At 42.0% G+C, this 22,250-nt stretch overlaps 2 protein-coding genes across 2 annotated transcripts; both read right to left on the minus strand.

Annotated features, from left to right (window-relative positions):
- Window positions 1-364: 364 nt before the first annotated feature.
- On the minus strand, window positions 365-7,662 carry mus81 (MUS81 structure-specific endonuclease subunit). Its single transcript, XM_069714790.1, is given in 18 exon segments — window positions 365-627; window positions 733-816; window positions 998-1,101; window positions 1,281-1,409; window positions 2,237-2,332; window positions 2,471-2,590; window positions 2,892-3,004; window positions 3,564-3,691; window positions 3,932-4,081; window positions 4,159-4,377; window positions 4,762-4,850; window positions 4,941-5,021; window positions 5,124-5,204; window positions 5,207-5,251; window positions 5,715-5,794; window positions 6,622-6,751; window positions 7,219-7,371; window positions 7,589-7,662. Coding segments are annotated over 17 exon segments (1,857 nt in total). The 5' UTR covers window positions 7,360-7,371; window positions 7,589-7,662; the 3' UTR covers window positions 365-560.
- A 1,443-nt stretch (window positions 7,663-9,105) lies between these two features.
- Window positions 9,106-17,705, minus strand: ovol1a (ovo-like zinc finger 1a). The gene is made up of 5 exons (XM_069714791.1): window positions 17,188-17,705; window positions 11,025-11,245; window positions 10,622-10,834; window positions 10,154-10,298; window positions 9,106-10,008 (listed from the first exon to the last, which is right to left on the minus strand). The coding sequence occupies exons 1-5, from the start codon at window positions 17,285-17,287 to the stop codon at window positions 9,662-9,664; spliced, it is 1,026 nt and encodes a 341-aa protein (XP_069570892.1). The 5' UTR covers window positions 17,288-17,705; the 3' UTR covers window positions 9,106-9,661.
- Between the last annotated feature and the right edge of the window lie 4,545 nt (window positions 17,706-22,250).

The following is a 22,250-nucleotide window of genomic DNA, read 5'->3' on the forward strand; positions in this document are numbered from 1 at the left end:
GATGAGGGGGAGATAATCAAAGTCTTCAACGTCACCTGTGAGCTTCAGGAAGCCTTCGTCATCATCGTCACAGCTCGTCATCATCGGTGAGCTCCATCTCCTGCAGTTCATTTAAAGACAGGTTCGACCACACAGACACACGCTGGCTTTGTTTTTAGACATAACAGAACACAAACACCTCGACTGGGATTTATTTGCTGTGCTGCACAATAAAATAAACAGACTAGCTTTAATTCAGTGGGGAAAAAATCAATAGATCAGTTTCCATTCTTCATGAACAGTTTTTAATCTGTCAGATTTGTAGGAAAAAAAATAATTCCATAACATCAGAATGATACTAAAACAAAATAAACTTTATTGGTGCATTATTTTTAACAGATTTATTTTTTTTAAATCATCGTTAAAAGTCTCCAGTAGGAATGTTTTTTCTTTCTTTTTTAATGACTAGTAAAATGTAGCAGCAGCTTCACATGAACATAAATGAATCCTCCTCAACGAGTGTTTCGTGCAGGAAGAACTTGAGTCAAAGTGAGTGAAATGTTCCTCGGTGAGTGTTGGATTTACGACAGAGATCCCTGCGTGCAGTACAGCTGGTAAACGGTTCTGCTCAGAGCCGGACCCACGTTTCTGGAAAACAAGGAAAGAAACCAATTCGGCATTTAGACCCTTAAACATACACGAATCACTGGAACGTAACAGAATGAAATAGGAGTCAAACTTCCCTCTACAAACCTTTTGAGCTTCCCGTATCGGACGGAGGAGAGAAGTTTCTCTTTCTCTGCTTCACTCTTACACTTTTCATACGCCGTCAGAAGACTGAGGACGAGACGGATTTAAGAAACGAGGCAACATCTCGTCACACACCAGACGGAAAAAAAACAACCTTTAAATCTGCACACACGTCACACATCTCTCTCTGTCCTCACTTCCTGTCTGTGTCTTACACTGTTACCTGTCAAAATAAAAGCATCTGTCACGAAACTGTGACAGGAGTTACCTGAGAGGCGTGCTGTGGTGCTCCAGTATGGCCGCCGCCTTGTCTCCAGACAAACCGCTGATCTGCATCAGCTGTCGGGCGAACACTTCTCTCACCGTCTGACACTGGAGGAAACAGAAAAACACCTCAAGTCATGTCACACATCTTTTTTATCTTTCTTTTTTAGTCCGGCTTTTTTGAAACAGATTCATGGAAACGTGATGATTAGAGATCCTTCGTTCTCACACACACACACACACACACACACACACACACACACACACACACACACACACACACACACCTTGTTTTTGACAGCGCCGTGGTTGAACTCTGCAAAAGAAATGAGCGAGCAGGAGGGGAAGCCTCGCTCGTCCCCGTCGCCTCGCTCGTCTCCCTCCAGCTCTCTGGAGCGGCAGATCAGCGTGCGGTTCTGCAACAGATTTGATTTGTTAGAACGGTGAAATATATGAATATTTACGTTCCCTGATGACCCCGTTAACAAGTATCATCGGTCTTATTTCTCTCGAGCAGCTTCAAACAAAAGACAACTGCAGATTTTTCTACAAAAATGTTCCTCCTGCAACGTAAAACCAATCTAGTCGCACATTTTCTGAGTAGATTTAACATCTTCTTTTATTTAATTATTACTCTGTACTACTCATAACGTATTGTTTTGTATTTTATTACACTTAAATGTGTAATTTTGCTGCCTTCTCGGTCAGGTCGCCGTCGAAAAGACACTTTTATCTCAACTGTTTCTTTTACCTGGTTAAATCAAGGTTCGATAAATTGACATAAATAAACTTTTGAAAGAAGAAACTGGTGACTAAATACTAATTTTCCATCCACACTCAAAGCAGCAAGAACAGAACTCAGGAAACACAAATGAGGAAACAACAGAGGTCAAAATTAGTGTCAATAAAATACTAAAATAAAGTACACAGTTATACCAACTTATAAAACCAACTAAAATGTATAAATAAGCAGTCAAATAAATCAATACAATTCACTCACATAAAATATTTAAATAGAGTAAACAACTACATATTTGTAAGTAAAATAACTCAAATTCAATTAAAATTCAAATAAAATACAAAAATAGATATATCACGAAGTAAAAACAGGTCAAATGTATAAACAGATAATTAAAAAGTTCATAAATAGTTTTTTTTTTTTTTTTTACAAAGCATTGAAAAAGTATTGGTAAATGTGTGTGTGTGTGTGTGTGTGTGTGCGTGCGTGCGTGTGTGTGTTCACCTGGTACAGTCTGCTCAGGTATCGTGTCATGACGGTGAGATAAGCCGCCGACTCCTTCACGTCCTGAACTCTCTTCACAAAGAATCCGTCAACCACCTGAAGAAGGCGGAGCATCACGAGGGTCAGCGAGAGGTCAGCGAGAGGTCAGCGAGAGGTCACGTCAGGTCACATTCACACAGAATAATCTCCCGGACGGCGATCCGGCACCGAAACGGGAAGCGTGCCGACTCTCACCTGCGTGTTGACGATGGCCTGCTGCAGCGTCGCTTCAGGTAAACTCAGGTGAGCAGCGGCCGAGCCGCACTCCTCCACCAGGTAGACGGGCCGCCGCAGACCGCAGCGCTTCAGCCGGAACTGACGGAGGGAAGAACCGCAGTCGACTCATAGTTACAGTTAAAACGGAGCTCTGAGCTCGTAGCAGGAGGCAGAAACAAGGTGTTTTTTTCATTTTTGAAACTTGTAGTTGAGCAACAGGTTTTTCAAACAGCTTCCTCTTCATACAGCTACGCTGCAAAAAACTGCGGACTACAATCATTTTCCTTTTAGATTTTAAAAATGTTTTTCTCAGGCAGATCGTGTCACTTCGTTAGAATGAAAAACACAATTACAGATCAAATAAAAAAGATGAATAAAAACAAATCCCAGGCCGCCGAACCTTCTGCTCCCTGAAGCGCCCGTCGATGATGCTGCCACACAGGTCGTCCATCCTCTTCCTCTCCACGATGTAGTCGAGGACGAGCTCCCGGCCGGCCGGAGCCCTCAGCTGACCTGGAGCATCATAATTCATATTTTATGAGTATTAATGCAGACTTACAGCGTGTTGCAGCTCATGTCTGGTTTTACTTCTTTGATCTCTACTGTAATTGGATTATTATAATTATTACTGTAACTACAGTGATGTTTTAACACATCATAGCACAAAGTAACCAAAAAAAAAAGGGTTCATATTTTTTGTTTTTCTTTCATTTTTTACCAACTTTTCTGGAATATTTCACCCCATTTCTGTGACTTTGTTGAAGTATTTTAAAGTAGGAAGAACCGACGTGCACAGGAGCTGCGCAGCTTGTGAGCTACTAGACTTTAAAGTTGTAATATAAAGAAAGAATTACGTTTCCAGGCCTGGAAATTACTAATTTCAGAACTTTTTCCAGGAGTTTCATGACCGCGGGACAAATCAAACTGCACCGTTGCACCACATCAGTTTTCTAATCCTTCTTCAAGGAATTTTCTTTCTCTTTACTTTAATTATGTAAATATAAGCAGATTATTTTCAAAAAGGTTTCGCTCAGATTTAGTTTTGGTCATATCGTCCTCCTGGCTGCGTTACCTGGAACAGGTGTGACCTTCTCCTTCGCCACCCACAGGAAGTCTCCCACGTTCAGTTTCCTGACGTGGAAGCTGACTCCGTTCCTCTGAAGCTCTTTGACCAGCTCCTGCTTACAATGGTTGCTGCCGCTGCAGAGACAAAATCAACACGTCGGGAATTACATGAGAGCGGATCCAAAAAGTTCAGAGGCTGCTCCTGTCGCTTGACGAGCAGAGTCGAGCTCGTTAGCAACGGGAACGTTAACGCGAGGAACTCAGGTGTTGATGTCGATCCAGAGACAACACTCTGAATACTTCCTCGCCAAGTATTCAGAGACGTTCAGACGCGTCTCTGAATACGTCCTCGTGACGTTCAGACGTATCTCTTACCCGGTGATCTCGATAAAGTCAACACACAGTATAATTTCGTAGGTTCCAGGCAGGAGACATTCTCCGTTCGTCCTTTGCGAATTCGGCTGTTGTCCCGACAAACTCGTCCCTCCCGCGTCCCTCGTCGGCTCCACGACTCGCTCCGCGGGACTGTTGAGGGGAAACAGAGGAGGATGTGTTCACGCTCTACGAGTACGATTTCCACCCGTCTTTGGGTTTCCACTTACGGCATCCGGTCCTCCTCTTCGTCGCTGCCGGTCAGGTCCACGGCTGCGGTGCCACCGTCCTCTTCTTCTTCTTCCTCCTCTTCTCCTCCTCCTCCTCTTCTTCCTCCTCCTCCCCTGCTCCCGACCGCCACTCCATCTTCCTTCGGGTCGTCTTCAGCGAGTCGCTCTGTTGACGCGAGTCGCTCGGCCAAAGTCAGACCTTCTTCAGTGAGCGAATACCTGAGACGAAGCAGGAAATCAACACATTATCACGACACTTCTGTTGCAATATTACGGTGATTTTAAAACCTTTTGACCTTTTGAGTATTGTGATATGAAAAAAATAACTTTGTCAACATCAGTTTTATCTGATAAAAAAAAATGGTCTGCTCGCTTCAGTCATTTTTTATTGCAGCAAAATGGGATCTTTGCTAAAAGCCTGTTATACATGTTACAGTTGTATAATAGATTAGCAAATACATGGCATCCATGTATCAATTTAAAATTTCAACATGCCGAGTCAAATTTCTTATCCAGTCAAATCTGAAGGTGTCGTTTTTAATACAAAGCAAATCCAATTTAGAGTTTTTTTGTTATGTGTAGAAAGTAAACTGCCGTGTGCACCTTGCGGGATTGTGGGTCTTCATCAGGAGGTTCTTCTGGATCAGAGTGCTGACCGAAGCCCAGGCCGTGTATTTACTGCCGAGGTCCGGCTGCAGAGACACGAAGAGGAAGCTGAAATTTACAACAAAAAAACTGACGACACGCGGACGGAAGGATCGACGGCGGAGATAAAAACTCACCGCGGTGAAGGATTTCTCACAGAGAGGCTGAGCCTCCGCTTGTAGCTCCATCTTGAACATGAAACCTTTGTTGCCGGGGATCTGCAGAGAGGAAGACGATGGTGAAGAGGAGGGCGAGAGAGAGAGAGAGAGAGAGAGAGAGACCAACACTCTGAAGCTGAACTTTGAAGTAGGAAGATGAACCTGAGAGTGTCTGTGGAGAGTGAGCAGCACGGCGTATCCTCCAGACCTCTTCTGAGGCACGTACTCCCTCTTCTTCTCCCTCCTCCTCCTCCTCCTCCTCCTCCTCCTCCATCATCTGCAGTGTTCTTCTGCCAGGAAAGAAAGTTTAACATCCTGTCATTTAAACAATCAACACATTTTATTTGAAAGCTTTTAGATTTGACATATTTATTCTTTGATTGGAGGATGATTCTGTTAACTCAGTAAATAATTGAACACGTGAACTCGCTGACAGGTTTGAAAAGGCTTTTTTTCTTTTCTGTTTTTTTGCAAGAATGACACCATTTATCATCCACAAACTGTAGAAAACAGAAATCACCGTCGTGTCCTTGAACGCATCCTGTGCACCAACGCTTATTGTCATATTTCAATCAGGGAAACTAATAATAATTTAATCATTGTAACAAAAATGCTGCTTTTGGTCTGAAAATATTGTTTATTTTGACATTTCTGACTAATATTAACTACAAAGAAACTTTATTCCATGAATTCCTCTGTTTTTAAATATTATGATGCTGAACTGGTGGGAACTGTCTTTATTGTCCTGTTTACCTTCCTGGAGAGAGCCAGGATGTTGTTGTCCGGTCGGCCAGGAGGGGGCGCTCCTGTTGGTAGAGTGTGAATAGAAGCACCTGAAGCAGAAGAAACCGTGAAGACACACAAGTCTCTGGTTAGTTCAACAAACTTTAAGCTCAGCCGGCTTTAAAAGTTTAAAAAACATCTTAACATCTTAACATTGATTAATTTTACCTTAAAGTATGAGAGCCAAAATATAAGGAGGACTTTTTAAAATGTGTCTCTTAAGGAAAAAAATTTAAATGTCAAGAATAAAGTGGAAAAGTATTTCCACTTTAAAATTAAAAAGAGTAATTTTGAGGGGGAAAAAAAAAATCAAAATATTCATTAAAAAGTCAAAATATCAAGAAAAACGTTGAAATGTCACAAATGATGTGAAAATACTATTTTGAGAAAAAAGTCAAAGTGTCCAAGAAAAAAATCTAGTTGTTAAGAATTTGATCGAAACTTTCTAGAATGAAGTTAAAATTATATTTACAGAATTAAAATGACATTTCAAGACTGAAGTCAAATTTTTCAGAGTAAATCAAACTATGTGATTCTACAAGATGCTTTGTGTAGATGAACAATTGTACATCAGTATCGGTTTTAATGGACAGATTCACGGGTTCCAGCTGAAGCCAACGCTTCACCTTTATCATTGAAATGAAATATTTTATTTTTTTAAATATATTCGTATAGGTTTGTAGTGTTTATATAATCTATTTCTCTTATCAAATCCGTCGTTGTCTATTTCTCTCTGATATTTCCCCTTCATGTGTTATTCACAGAAACGTTTCCCTTCTTCAGCCGACCTGAAGCTGATCCGTGAATATTTCTGTCTCGTGTTTTGCATGACAACAATCTGGTCTTTTTGATCCGCTGCGTGTAAACATCACCTCACCGTCGTCTCCGCGGTGTCGCTGCAGCTTCTGGTCCAGTATTTTACAGATGCCGTCTCCGAAGTTCTGCAGGATCTTCGCCTCTTTGGCGTTTTGTAGCGGCAGCGGGTATTTATTCAGAGAGTTGATGGCCTGGGGAGGAAAACAAAAGCACAAAAAACCCACACAAATGAAGATAAATGATCTGTTTATGATGATTTCTCAACACGTCCTTTTTTTTATAACTTTAGTTTCCTGGCAGCACTTACAAGGTTTTGTCTTGTGTTTGCTATAAAACCTGCAGATTAACAGTTTACACTTAAATATTATGACTTTTATCCTCATTTTTTGCTTTTTGCTTCATGTTTTAATCACTGTTGTTAATGTTTTAATCATTTTGAATTGTTTTTAAACGTCCTTTTTTGTTTGTTTAGATGGTTTTCTGTTGGTGCAGCTTCGTGATTACTGAACGCATTTCAACGTGGACTCATTTCACATCAGAAACAAGAACTTTGTGCACTAACTGGGTTACTGTTTGTTATTTTTAATGACCCTAAAACTGCCTTCCAGTAAAGAATTCCTTTCAAACATGTGTTTCACTCCAGCAGCTCCATGTTCACCTTCTGGTAGGTGTACTGGATCTTCAGGCCTTTCTCTCTCGCCTCGTCCCGGAGCTCCGTCAACCACTTGAGGAAAAGCGGGTTCGGGCAGGACGGCAGGGCTCGTTTCCGACCCAGCCGAACCGGCTGTGGAGCGGACATCCCCTCTCGGACCTGTCAGGACGAAGAGGAGGCGGCGGACTGACTGAATAACGTGTTTAAAGACGACTTCTGCCAACACAAGCTAACGTTAGCGGAGCCTAATTAGCCTCGTTTGAACGTTTGCAAAAAAAAAAAAAAAACAAAAACGAGCCACGAAGCAACAAGAAGCTCTTTTTATCCGAGAAAAGAGAAAGATAATGTGGTGATTCTGTCTGGTAACACAACTCACCTTTCAACTTGTCACTTTGCTGAAGCTGCTTGGCGCTTTCTATTCAAAGACACGAAAGCACTTCCTTGTTGACATCAGTCACGTGATCGAGACCGGAAGGCGGATCAAAGGGAGACTCCCGTTAAACAGTGACACCTAGCGGTCAGATCAGCAACAACATGACCCCGCGTCGACAAAGAAACGTGAAAGTGAGCAAATAATAAATGAATTCGTTTTATGAATGAGCAGGAATGTGTTGTGCTTTGTTGATATTCAATTTTAAACGTATATTCTATTGAGAAAATTAAATAATTTCCTTATTTGTTCCTCTTTTTATGCACACGCTCAAAACATCAGGGACATTGCAGGTGATTCCTCCCTCACAAGATCAGAATAACAAAATAATAAGAATATAATAAAATAAATTAAATGAAACCGTACAAGAAAGAAAAGATGAATTAAAAACAGAGTATTTAAATAATGTACAAAAAGACACAACCTTGAACAGTCAGAAATCCTAAACTGTAATTATTATTTTCACAATCTTATTATTATTATTATTTTTTAAATCAAACTAGATGTTTGGCTTTTTATTAAAGATGAAAGAAATCAAAATATTTGAAGATTAAGTCTCTGTGGATTGAATAAACAGTTGCTCATTAACACTAATGACAGCTGAGGCCGATGTGTTTTGTTTTTGGTCACAAATAAATGTGTTGGAATTATAGATACACAATAAAATGATGATGTAATTTAGTCATTACAGTTTATTCTGAAGAGGATTTAAATTTAATGTTAAACCTTCCAGCTGTTGTGGAGAAATGTCATTGCAACTTTATTTTTGACGCTGGAGGAAAAAGAATCGGAGGATCACCGGTAATTTATTCAGAATATAAATGAACTGATGGAAGCATCAGAAAAAATAAAATGTTCAGAAAATATGATCATAAACATGAAATAAATAGCTGCCGTCTTGTGCAACTACATTCTTCTTCAAGACCGTTATCTGGCTGCCGCTGAATCCTCCTCCGAGTGTCCTCAGGCTGAAGCTGAGTTTGCTGGAATCCTCCAACAAGACCGGACAGAGGCCAGGAATCCAACCTCACCCTCCGAGCAGCAGCCGCTCTCTCAAACACACACAGACACACTCGCAGCGAAAAGCTCCTGAAAACGGAGCGTAATTAGTGAATAACAGCTGCAAAACACAAGAAGGTGCTGTGAAATGGAAGCCATCAAAACAAGAAGAGGGCCGTGGAATGAGGCACGAAAGGTGAAATATAGATACGGGAAGATTTGCACTGAAAATTCAACCAAAGAGAATTATTTGTCAATTTTTTTTTACATACAAACTGTCAACGGGAAAGAAAAAGTCCCTTTAACAGGAGGAAACCTCCCTTAATCTTTTGCCCAGTATCGGATGAAAACAGACATTTCAAAGGCCTCATTATGGAACAACACTTTTAGCTTCTCGTACTTCACCTCAAATCAGTTCGTGACAAAAAAAAAAAAAAAAAGAGAAATCACACATGCTGTAATATATATTACTCCCTTTAATGAATAAAGTATTTTTCATAGAAAAAAAACTTCCGGCCGTACAGAGAAGCCCGATGATAATATTCACACGCAGCACAAAGGAAAGGAAAAACAAGCAGCGGCTGTGAGACGTGTAGGAAGACTCAGACGAGCCTGAAACGTCTGAAGTCAACGAGAAGACGTCCTCGTGGCAGATGTGAAGACCTGAGACGCCAGATGACCGGGTCGGACCGGGTCGGACCGGGTCGGCGAGGCTCGCGGGATGTTCAGGTGACAGATAACAACCTAGACACGTCTTAAAGAGTCCGTTTCAGTGACGCAGCACCATATTAGAACATTTGAGCTCATCTGTGTACATACGAGTCTCATTTTCTGCATTATTTCATTCTTTACACAAAGTAGATGCCCGAATCCAAACACACATACATTCATAAATATACACGTATATATACACTACATATAGTTGCTATGCAACCCGTCTCCACCTCCTCCTCCTCCTCCTCCATGTCCATCGGTCCCATTCTTCATCCTGAGTTGATTTTCTGAGCCTCCTCTTCCTCCTTACTGCCCTGCTGACTCGACGGAATCGTCGCTGTCGACTTCCTCAGGAGAACCTGGCGCCGACCCTCCGGCTGACCCTCCCTCTCCTCCCTCTCCCCCTCCCCCTCCTCTCCTCGCCGCCTTCCCCCTCAGCAGCGGGCTGTCGGGGTGAAGCGAGTGCAGGTGGACGAGCAGCTCGTCCTGCGCTCCGGCCGTGTGGCCGCACTCCTCGCACACGTACAGCTTGTTGCGTCGCTCCTTGTAGGCGTACTTCAGGGTGACGCTGTGGATCTTCTTCATGTGGGACTCCAGCGAGCAGCGCTGCGTGAAGGCCTTGTCGCACAGGGTGCACTTGTACGGGCGCACGCCTGTGGGTGAATTCAAAGGAAACGTCAATGAGCCTCCATCCGTCTGTGACCTGTGTGTGTGTGTGTGTGTGTGTGTGTGTGTGTGTGTGTGTGTGTGTGTGTGTGTGTGTGTGTGTGTGTGTGTGTGTGTGTGTGTGTGTATTACCTGTGTGTGTGCGAACGTGTCGCTTGAGGTCGAAGGTGTCGTTGAAGCCTTTGTTGCAGAAGCTGCACAGGTGCCTCTTGGTATCGTTGTGACACTTGACGTGTCGGTTCAACATCCGCTGGTACTGAAATGTCTTCTGGCAAACCTGAACGCAGCAAACCGCACATTTCACCTCAGAATTTGAACACACATTAAAGGAGTTTTACTTGTAAACAAACATGTTTACATTCAGAGTTTACTTCCATGTCTGCTGGCTGTGATCGTGAAGCGCTTCCGGGACCGTGTTATATGATTTATAGGATTTTACACTTGAAATTAACCTGAATTGAGTTGACATGCGCTCAAGACGTGTTAAAAACTTCGCTCTGCAGTGATACGGTCACAAATTCTACCTTTAAATGATGTTTCATTTTGATCCGCGTCCGTTTATTATTTTGATGGATTTTGATTTAAAGCTAAAACTCGTACCTGGCAAGCAAACACTGCTTTCGTCGGCGTCGACAAACTTTCACTCGGACCTGTTGATCTGGTCACCATGGAGACCGCCTCCGGCGAGGACGGGCTTGTCGTCGGGGCGACCGGCGTCGCGACGGCGGGCGGGGTCACGGGTGGCTGAGCGGGAATAGGAGGAAGAGCGAGAGGAAGAAGAGCGGGATCGGGGGGTAACTCGCCCGTAGTTACCTGAGATGGAGAGAGAGAAGATTATTAATATTAGAGTTACATTTTAAAACTATTCTAATTTATCATGATAAAGACAATATTTCCACCACTTTTCACCATTTTAGGTTCAACAGTGATGAGATTTAAGCCAAAACAAATTCAGTATTTGACAATCTGACACGGAAACAAATCGGCTCTGCTCATTCCTCACCTTCATTTTGGCTCGGACGTACGTGGAGCCGCCCTGCGACCTCCTCCTGACCTCTGACCTCTCCTCCGCCGGGCTGCGGGGTCGGCCGAGCACCGTGCTGGACGGCAGCTCGGCGCACGTTTGCGTGTCGCAGGGAGAGTGTTTGGCGAGGCAGAGGGGCGTGGCCTCGGCGGGGCTGGCTTCCACCTCCATCATCAGGGCGGACGGAGGGAAGATGGAGACTGGAGGGAGAAACAGAGGAAGAGTCGGTGTTCAGTGTTCGTTCTCTTATTCAACCTGAAACACTGAAAAAGAAGAAACACTGAAGACCGGAGTCGGGTTTTCTGGCCGCCGGATGAATCGGAGTCCAACATTCAGTCTCTTTAGCTGCAGCACTTCCCACTCATTGCCAGAGATGCCAAAGATGATGGAGATATTTGAGGTTGTAACTCATAAAAATATTTGGATTTTACTTGATTTATTTCTGCTTTGCGGAGAATAAATTGACATGAATCCATAGTATTGTTTTCCTGGACTTACTTTATTATTAAACAGTGTAGTAAGTGATAGTTAGAAGAAGTAAAGATTAAAACACAGCAGAGTGGAAGAATGGTTTGAACTTAACATGCTATTGCGTTGCATTATGGGAAATGTATGCTACAGTATGTTTGGCTAAACTACAACCGTGAGAACGTCCTGATAAACAGGAATGTCGGACTAATTGATTGAGTGATCATAATTTCCACCATTTTGTCAGATGAATTCAATGACTTCCTGTTTCAAAATAAAAGCCCTTATTTCAAATTAAAAGCCTTCTGGCATTTCAAACACGCTCCAGCCACATAGAAGTGCTTCTAAAACACTTGAGAGCTCCTATAAAAGAGAGAATATTGATTACTTTGTTATTCTAATCAGTACATACACCTCTGTATTGATTCACACTCTGGCTCATAGCACTTCACATCGTGTGCATTGGCAAATAGTTACATAAAAACTAAAAATGCAGCTGATTTATCAATGCAACTACAGTCTAAAAGAGACGCAGGATGAAGCAGAAAGAGGTGAGAGTCATGTAAAGGAACAAAGTGAACAGAGACAGAAAGAGGTAGAAATGTATTTCACAACAGGCAGCCAGATCCGCTGCGCTTTTCTATTGGCACAATCTCTCAATTAGCAAACACGCAGAGTTAAATACGTGTTTGTGCATTTGTGTGTGTGGGCGTGGGTGTGCACATGTTCGGCCCATTGTTTAGTGCGATTTATTTTGCGTGCATATACATGCCTAGAAACACACACACACACACACACACACACACACACACACACACACACACACACACACACACACACACACACACACACACACATTACAGTTGGACTCGTTGGACCAGACAGTCTTGCAGCACCAGCTCTTCCTCAAACAATCACCTCTGTGGGGAGAATAAAGAGTGTGCATGAGCAAAATCCAACAAACCACCACAGACAGAAAGACTGAGACGACAGTGCAGCGTACAGACGTGGAGGTGTGTGTGTGTGTGTGTGTGTGTGTGTGTGTGTGTGTGTGTGTGTGTGTGTGTGTGTGTGTGTGTGTGTGTGTGTGTGTGTGTGTGTGTGTGTGTGTGTGTGTGTGTGTGTGTGTGTGTGTGTGTGTTTAGCCCAGAGGCAGGTGTGGTTCAGAGACAGCGAATCGGATAACTCTGCCGGGCCTCCATCAGATAAAGGCCGAATGTAAATGCAAATGAAGCCCGACAGCGAGCTGTAAAGACTGAGAAGACCTGACAACCAACCTGAGAGGCGGCAGAGTTAATGTTTCCTCTGTGGGTCTGTAGGACGGGTTTACACAGACATGATTAAAATACATCCAAAAATAAAACCGGATATTTTCAAGCGTTTTTGATACTCGGTGGTACAGACATATTTATGGTTTGATATCCAGCCTTTAAACGGATGTTTACTTTTATTATCAGACAAATCTTTTAGTCATATAATTTATGAAAGAAAACAAAATTTGAATTTCCACGCTGTATTTAAGCTTTAATCTCTGTGACAAATAGACGAAATCTGGAATGGAAATGCTATTTTCTCATCCTCCTACAACATATAAAGAATTAGCCTGATGTTACACAACTTCATTCACTCTGTAAATATATGAGTCAGGCTCATTGACTGTATGTAAAAGTGGACGAAGCTTTTGGCTATGAAAAATGAGGCCAATGCTAAAAAGTGGCATAAAGTGCAATACCACTGAGTGCCATTAGGGATTTCCTCCAAAAAGCTCGTCTCATGGAATACAAAGCCATTACATTTTATTATTATGGTGTCTTATTAGTTTTCTAACAGTCTTTTCGCTACAGGTTTTTGTAGCGACTGACAAACAGATGAACCAACGAATCGTTTTAATACTAATCATGATATCGAGAGAAAACAAACACATATTCATACATATATTGCTTAATTTACTTATTTTAAATCCATCCATGTATTCATATTAATGGGAAAAAGCTATTTAAGACTTGAGTGGGTGACTTGACTTTTTGGAGCAATAAAAGAATAAAGCATTTAATTCATCATCTACGTTTTAACGCAACTTTAAAATGTCAAAATGTTCAAATGCTGATTTTTTTGGGGGGGAGATTTGGGTTCAGTGACTTTCCGATGAAGAAGGGAAGAGCTGACCATCCAACTATTGGCTCCTCGAGCTGCGTGAGGAGCTTTCAACGCTCCCGATAGCAAGTTCCAGTGACTTTATTCTTGAATGAAAGCCCTCCAGGTATGGTTTAAAATGAAGAGCTCACCGGACTCTCGTGTTTTGTCGAGGAATAAGCACTTAAGACACAACCGGATAATTTCAGAGGCCAGTATCTCCCTGAAATGTTTTTTTTTTTTTTTTTTAAATGCTTCTTAATTGCTCCTTCTGTACTGATAGTCTCTGTGGTGACTGCCGCTGGCTGGACATTTAATCTCATCTTGTATTGTTTGTTCACCCCTCCTTCCTCCCTCCCTCAGCCCATGAATGAGGTGTGTGTATGTGTGTGTTCGGGAGGTAAAGGGTGAGGGGGTTCAGAACAACTTCCACTCACACAGAGAGAGAAGCAGGAAGGACAAAAAGAGGAAGAAGGAGCTGTGATGCTCAGCATTTTCTTTAATATTTTAGTTTTATTAACGACGCTTAGCTGTGAGAGAAAGAGTCAACACTCGGCCGATAAGTTGGTCAAACACGGTGTGTGAATCTTAGTGTGTGTGTGTGTGTGTGTGTGTGTGTGTGTGTGTGTGTGTGTGTGTGTGTGTGTGTGTGTGTGTGTGTGTGTGTGTGTGTGTGTGTGTGTGTGTTTGTTTAAGGCGTATTGTCTGCAGCAGTGGGTCCGTTACATTTCCTTCTATCCAATAAACATTAACCTCGCAGCAGCCTCAGGACTGATGCTGGAAACCCCTAAAGAAACGTCTCAAATCTGAAGAAACACTTTGACAGCAGCTTGTCCTGAAGAAGTTTGGACATTTTGGGAAATTCTTTTCTTTTCTTTATGGCACAAATTAGATGAGAGGATCGATACATCTCTCGTGTCTTATACTAAACTAAACTAACCACCATGTAGCTTCACATTCAAGTGATCGAAAAAAACGATCAGCTTAAAAAACAACAAATATGAAGTCCAACTTTAGATTCATATTTGTTTTAACTGAGTTTTGATTTGTGAAATAAAAGTACGATTTTGTTTAACATTTAGATTTTAAAAACTGAAGAAACAGTTTTATCATTTCTGTTTTCTATAAATTGAGTTATTATGACAGGAAGATGCAGGGTTACGGATCTTTTTTTAATGAAAATACAGTCATGAAACTGTGTTCAATCTTTTTATGAATTTATTGACTACTTAAAAAAAAAAATCTGTTGTTAATTTGCATCCTAATTCATTACAGTTAAAAAAAAAACATTTTGATATTACCTTGAAAAACCTGTAATAATAATAATAAAAACATGTTTATTCCACTTGAAATTTATATCAAAGCTCAAAAGTGTTTGTCACAGTTAAATCGACTAACATGCAAAATCAGCATCAATCTATGGATCAATAACAGTTGCTTGTTTGTTCTATATTAAGATTTTTTTTTTTCTCTGCTATCAAATTAAAAACAAGGTGAATGTGCGTCTGGAAGTAAGAACAGGGATAAAACCTGAGTAGAAACTAAACAGAGGCTGACTTCAGACATGATGACCCATCACAAACAGGCCCTGGCACATGTTTGTGGATTATGGGATAAAAATAAACCCCTGCACCTACACACACAAACAGAAAACTGTCCACACTGATGGCATCTGGCGCCTCATAAAAGTATTCAACACGCCTATTTTTTTATGCCAATTATCATACCTCTCTCTCTGTGTGTGTGTGTGTGTGTGTGTGTGTGTGTGTGTGTGTGTGTGTGTGTGTGTGTGTGTGTGTGTGTGTGTGTGCGTGCGTGCGTCCTCCTGCGACACACACACAAACACACGCCAGGCAGGAACATCAAGTAACGGCACATACCAGAAACTTTAGCTGAGACCGTTGCTAGGTTCGGTGAGGGTGTTACGCGTAATTACGCATTGACGCTCAAATGTGTTTTTTTTTTTTTTACCTTTAAGACAAGTTTTCACGGCAAATTTAGCAAAACTTGAATTTTTCTACAACTAAAAGTAATTTTGGTTCTTTCTTTAGTTTAATTCTGAATTAAAAAAAAATCGGGGTTACATAATGTTTTTGTGTAAAAAAAAAAAAAAACTACAACAAATAGTTGAATCATTTTGTTTTTAGTGCGTAAAAGTTGCTTCCAAGAACTCCACATGGATCAAGCCGACAAAATACCTGCGCGCTTCTATTAAAGTTTTTAAATGTTATTCGACAAGACTGTTGTAAATGTTGTTTCTTACTGCCTGAAAATGAACGCTGGTTCAGTTCATCCAAACGTTCCGGTTTCAAACACCCAAGAGGATGTCAAAGTCAATGATTAAAAGTTAACGGTGATGAGATGAGAAGGAAGAGGCACTGAGAGTGAGAGGGACAAGGGGGGAAGGGTGAAAGAGAGAGGGTGACAGAGACAGAGAGGTTTAGGGTGTAGTCCGTTACTTGTTATCTGATACCGCCGTGTTCTTACAATAAAAAACTCCGCCGATGGCAACAATGGGGATTGTTCTCAAGAGGAGATAGAAAGAGTTACTGGGAGACAGAGAGGGGTACACTCCCTCTGCTTGTCATTTAAATGTAAATTCGGGGAGGCTAAAACACACACGAGTCGCGGTCAAATTTGACAGTCACTCTCCCACTTTTCACACAGCCAGAGCATGTGTGAGACAGTAATGTCATTATCTGAGTGGGCCGTTAATCCATTTAGTATGTTGACTAATAGCTCAAGAAGACAGATGTGTTCATCTTATTTAACGGATGTAGGAGCGAGTTGGGTCTTTAAAAAACACCAAAAAAGTCAATGATCTTCTGTATGAAACACCTCCCTCAAATCACAGCCACGTCGAGTGGTTTTATTTAAACCAGGAATAGGCCGGAACTAGACGAGGGCTGTATAACAGGCCTGTAAGTGGGCTTCATAAGTCAGTGCAGTGATCTGCTGTACGCGGAAGAAGAAGACTGCTATCAGGGGTTGAAGGTCGAGAAAAGCAACGGGCTCTTCTGATCGCGTATGGGCCTCAGCGACAATTAGGAAATAAAAGTGAAGGTACTTTTATTCTGTTGTGGTATAATTTTCGTCACATTAAATTTAAATTTTTCATATTTGAACAATTAAATATTCTAAATAGGATTCAGGATGAGGTCAAAACTTGTTTTGACGGAAATAAAACTGAAATATATATCAAAGGTTAGATTTTACGCAACACGACGTCTCATAAAGGCCTCCAGGAAGTCGGCCCGCTGTGTTTCCCGTTATTCGGTGGCCCCGGACTGCATCCCCGTTACAATCCCAACCGGACCCTCAACCCTAGCTGTCACACTGATATCCCTACTGGATCCCAAAACGCGTAAAATCCACAAATCCGTGCGTAAACGTACCCCCCCCCCAAAAAAAAAAACAACAACAACAACCCGCACAGCAACCCCGCCACCGCCATCGCTTGCTTTGCTCTCTCGGTCTTTTTTTTTTTTTTTTTTTGAAACAACAAATAGGTCTATGGCTCATTACAGCCGCGTGGACTCACCTGGGATGTAGACGTCCCCTCGTTCATGATCAGGGAGCTCACTCCAGTTCCGCTTTCCCGGCGAAACATTCGCCTTCTTCACCAGAAAGGCCCGCGGCATGCTCAATTAAAAAAAACCAAAAACCGTCGTCCTTGTTTTTAGAGGGAGATTTGCAGAGAAGCGACGTTGGATCACGTCAAAGTTACAAAAAAAAAAAAAAAAAAAAAGCAGGAAACTGATGTGTTGGAAGGAAACCTGGACGGTGTCCGTCCTTTCTCCGCACACCTTTCTCCTCGTTTCGCAAGCTTTGTCCCGCTTTTTATCTCCTATTTCCCCGTTAAAGCAGATTCCTCTCAGCCAGATTTCCTCTAAAAAAAAGAAAAGTCTCACGGTGTCGGCACAGGTGAGTCCGCTCAGGTGAGCCACCGGGACAGGTAAAGACGAATTCCAGCCCGCTGCGCTCTGAAATAACGGGAGCGAGTGTGAGTGAGAGAGAGAGAGAGAGGAGGGGAAAAAAATACCCTGATCTCACAGGACAGAGGTGGGTCGACAGGCAGCGCAGGTACTCATTTAAAAAAAAGCAGGAAACCGGCGCCAGCGCGCATGCGTGCAGATATAACGGTGACAAACAGCGGTGGGTTAGGCCTCTTTATACCTGCTGAACCGGTTTACCCCTCCTTCCTCTCAGTCTCAGCCTTTCCTCTCCACCTCTTCTCCATTCCGCTTTAAGGTGTGGGGAGAATGACAAGAAACGCGGGGAACGATGTATGTGTGAAAGGGCAGTTATACAATAAGGACACGCTTTCCTTCTAGAGATGCAATAAGGTGTCCTTTTTTTTTTTTTTTAACCCCAAGTCAGAACAGAGATCCATACATTGGATATTTTCAGGTAGTAAGAGGTCAAAGGTCACCATCTCTTTGTTTCACCATTTTTAAAGCAAAAAAAAAAAAAAAACCCACGTTGACAGTTCAGAGGACTCTTGTCCAGATTTCATGATGAATCACTGACACACATGTTTATCATGTTCAGAGAATATTGCAGCTTGAACGATGTTAAAGTGTAAATTTGGCACACAGCAGCATCACAGCTGTTAGTCCATCTGCAGATATTCAAATGAGCCCTCAAGGGATTGGTTGTTTGCCCCACCTCACCCTCCCTGCTGTGTGTTTACCGTCCCCTACTGCTCAGTCACTGGTCTTTTCTTTGTAATTAACCCAAAAACGCACGTACGCACACAAACACACACACACACATGCACACACGCACACACACACACACACACACACACACACACACAAAGCATGTCATCAATGGCCACTCAAAACTCAACACGGTGACGAGCAGACAGAAAGTCTCTCTGACATCACTAACAGAGTCCCTCCTGTCTGTTTTTCCTTCTCGGTGCAGTGACCTCATATTTAAGACATAAAACAACCTGCAAGTGTCACCAGACAGTCAGGTGACCCCCCCTCCCCCCGGGGTGAAAGGTCAAAGCTCACGGTGACCTCACAAAAACACACTTGTGGCCATAAGTCACAGCTTTAAACTCCTTTTCAGGTATAAAAAAAAATTCTATGAACAGTGATGATGTCCCAAAGGTCAAAGGTCAAAGGCTCAAGAGTCAACTTCACTACAATGTCATCAGCAGGAAGCAGCGACCTCCATGAGGAAGTATTCAGAGTGTCGTCTCTTGATCAACATCATCACCGAGTTCCTCACGTTAACGTGACCGCTGGTACCTGAACATTAGTGATTTCACCGAGGACGTGAAACTGGAGCAGAGAAACGTCAGACTTTGGGGTGAAATTCTGAGAAATGGTCGACAGAGACCGTTGAAACGCTTCGGAAAGTTTCCGGCGATGAAGCAACTAGCCGGGCGAGGTGTTTCTGAGTGACCTTTCAAGAAGAGGCGGAGCTTCACCGTCCGAGACCGAAGAATGCGCGTCAGGTCAGGAGACACCAGCTGGGTTTTCTCTGACGTTGTGTCACCGTTAAATTCGTCCCCCAGAGTCAGACTGTCCACACCGAGTTCTACCGGGACCTTCTGAGGGGAAACGTCCGCTGTGAACCACCTGAACTGTGGCGCCATGGCAACAGGATTCCCCAACACGACAACACACTGCTCACAGCACGTTGTCAGGTTAAATTACACAATCTTACCTCCCTGCAGCTTTTTTTTTTTTACATTTGAAAATTTGAAAATTGAAATCACAAATTTTCACGTGACCAGCATACAACAATGTATTCATGGAATTAACTAAGAAATCACTTTTGATTTGTTGTCGCTGCTGCTTACGTGGCATTTAAAGCAGGTTAAAGCGGATATTTTGTTAGTGACTTTTTTTTTGTTTTCTCCCCTCTGCCAACAACAGCGAGTCTGCACGCCCAGATAAACAAATCTAGCATTCAAAATATGCAAAATAAAACCTGATGGGGTTGGTCAGCGGTTGAGTCCTGTGCATGTGAACAGAGGAGGAGGAGTGGTGCAGTATGAAGGCATGAATGAACGGTATGCTGCCCGGGCTGTCGGAGTGGTTCGGGCAGATGGAGTCACTTCTAACTCCTACGCCTCCTTCCTAACTGTCATCGATACCGTTTTGTTATTTTTCTTTGTCGTCTTTCTCGAGTCTTTGTCCCCACAGAAAAGCCTCAAATATCAAGAGTTCCCGTTCTGCTTTCTCTCTGAAGGCCCTCAAACCAGCCTGCAGACAGACTGAAGCTGCTTAAAAGAAAGACAGAAAGGTGTAAAGTTTAGTTTACATCGGTTCAACCTGATCAGTGACCTCGTCTCTTGGGTAGCCTCTTCCGGACCTATTTCTATTTTCCAGATATATCTAATTAATGATGGAGTTATTTCCAGAAGGACCACCTAATGACACCATCATGAATTTACTGACTTAATAACATGCTCAAATAGACAATGTTAGCAGGCCATATTTACAGTCTTAGTTTAGTGTGTTAGTGTAAAACATTTGCTGCTTAGCACTGAGCTCAAAGTGGAGCTACAACTGAGGATGATGGGAAGGTTGTTGTTTTTTTAAACGAGTGAGTGAAGCAACAGATGAATTGGACATTTTAACCCGATTATGGTGCTATATGAGAATTTTTCCATCATAAGTTAAGAATGTGTCATTTGTAAAGCATCTTAAATGTTTAAATAATAAAGTTACTACTTGACTGTTAAAAAGTCAAGAGAAACTATGAATTTAAGATTTTACCTATTACATATGGTTGTTTTTTTAATCTGGTGAAACAGAACTGATAACATCTGACTTTCCACTGAGCATCACCATCGACCTCCTTATTTCGGTTTCGACTTTCGATTCTCCTGAACTGCCTCCCTTTCTTTCTCCCTCCTTCGATCTGTTAGCATCATGTTATCATAGCAGATCTGTCTGTATACTTTATTTTTAAAGTCTCTGTTTTCTCAGCGATGGGTGCGAGCACTGGTCAGGTAACATACCTGTGTATTTTGTGCGTGTCAGCATGCAGTTTACTCCGAGTAAAACATGTTTTAATATCTCCTCCTCTGCTGCCTGGTTTACCGGAACAGTTGACATATGAACTCGATTTGTTTTTCCGGTAAAGAAATAAAATAAAAATAAAAAGACTTTGGACCACTACGAGGCAGAAGGAGTCAGTCAGTCGACACCTGTTGAGGTTTTGACGAGGTAACAGGTGTCTATTAAAGCTGCAGTAACGCATTCTTGGCCACAGGGAGGGGCAGCAGAGAGAAGCTGTAAAACACAGCACATGCGGTATACACTGCTCATAAAAATAAAGGGAACACTTAAACAACACATCCTAGATCTCAATGAATGAAATATTCCAGTTGAAAATCTTCATTCATTACATAGTGGAATGTGTTGAGAACAAAATAACATAAGAATGATCAATGGAAATTAAAATCATTATCCATGGAGGTCTGGATTCAGAATCATACTCAAAATAAAACTGGAAAAATCAGATCACACGTCTCCTGGTGGACCGGCCCGTCTCCCGGTATGTCCTCCGTCCTCTTGACACTGTGCTGACAGACACAGCAAACCTTTTTGCCACAGCGTGCATTGATGTGCCATCCTGGATGAGCTGCACTACCTGAACAACTTCTGTGGGTTGGAGACACCTCATGCTACCTCTCGTGGTGAGGACACTGGCAAAATGCAAACGTGACCAAAAATCACCCAGAAAGGACAAGGACAGAGAAATGGTCTGTGGTCACCACCTGCAGAACCGTTCCTTTATAGGGTTGTCTTGATAATTGCCTCATTTCCACCTGTTGTCTGTTCCATTTGTACAACAGCAGGTGAAACTGATTCACAATCAGAGTTGATCCTAACTGGACAGGTTGAGTTCCCAGAAGTGTGATTGACTTGGAGTTACATGGTGTTGTTTAAGAAGTTCCCTTTATTTTTTTTTTTTAGCAGTATATAACCTGAGGAATGTGAATCCAATTTTCTGTCTTTGATTTTGTGCCCAAGAATTTATGAGAAACATGTTTGTCTGATAAAACAAACACATCGACTGTATCAGCTTGAAATGTATTATTATTTGTGTGTTTAAATCCCCCAAAAGTCTGTTTAGAACCATGTTAACATGAAGATCACGGCTTCAATCTGTCACCAAACACAAACACTGAGTCAACCAAGATCTGTACCTGGTTAAAAAAAAAAAAAATAGTCAAAGGGGGTAACGAAAGGCCTCTTTGATTTTGAAACACAAAATAATGTATTGGTGATACAGTAGGGCTACAATCAAACAATCAAAGCATCATGAACACAAAGTCAACGGTGATCATTAATTCATGATGTTGACTTTGTAGGCAGATATTATTTACTGCTGACATCATCTATCGTTCATTTGAAGGCAGATTTTCTTCTGAATAAAAGTTATTTGAATAAAATTGTGATAAAATGCATCTAACACCAGAAAAACTGCTTGAGAAAAATCTGGAAATATTAAATTACATTTGGTGGCCTCTTATTGTATCGTTGTTTGATATGATTATTGGAAATTATTATAAAGTACACACAAATAATATTATTATTAAGCCGGTGTATGGGTAATATTCAACTCAACAAC

This window comes from Brachyistius frenatus, unplaced genomic scaffold (assembly GCF_029030835.1).
Source record: "Brachyistius frenatus isolate BFR_SWC_R1_liver_20210118 unplaced genomic scaffold, ASM2903083v1 Contig_135, whole genome shotgun sequence".
Lineage (NCBI taxonomy): Eukaryota > Metazoa > Chordata > Actinopteri > Embiotocidae > Brachyistius > Brachyistius frenatus.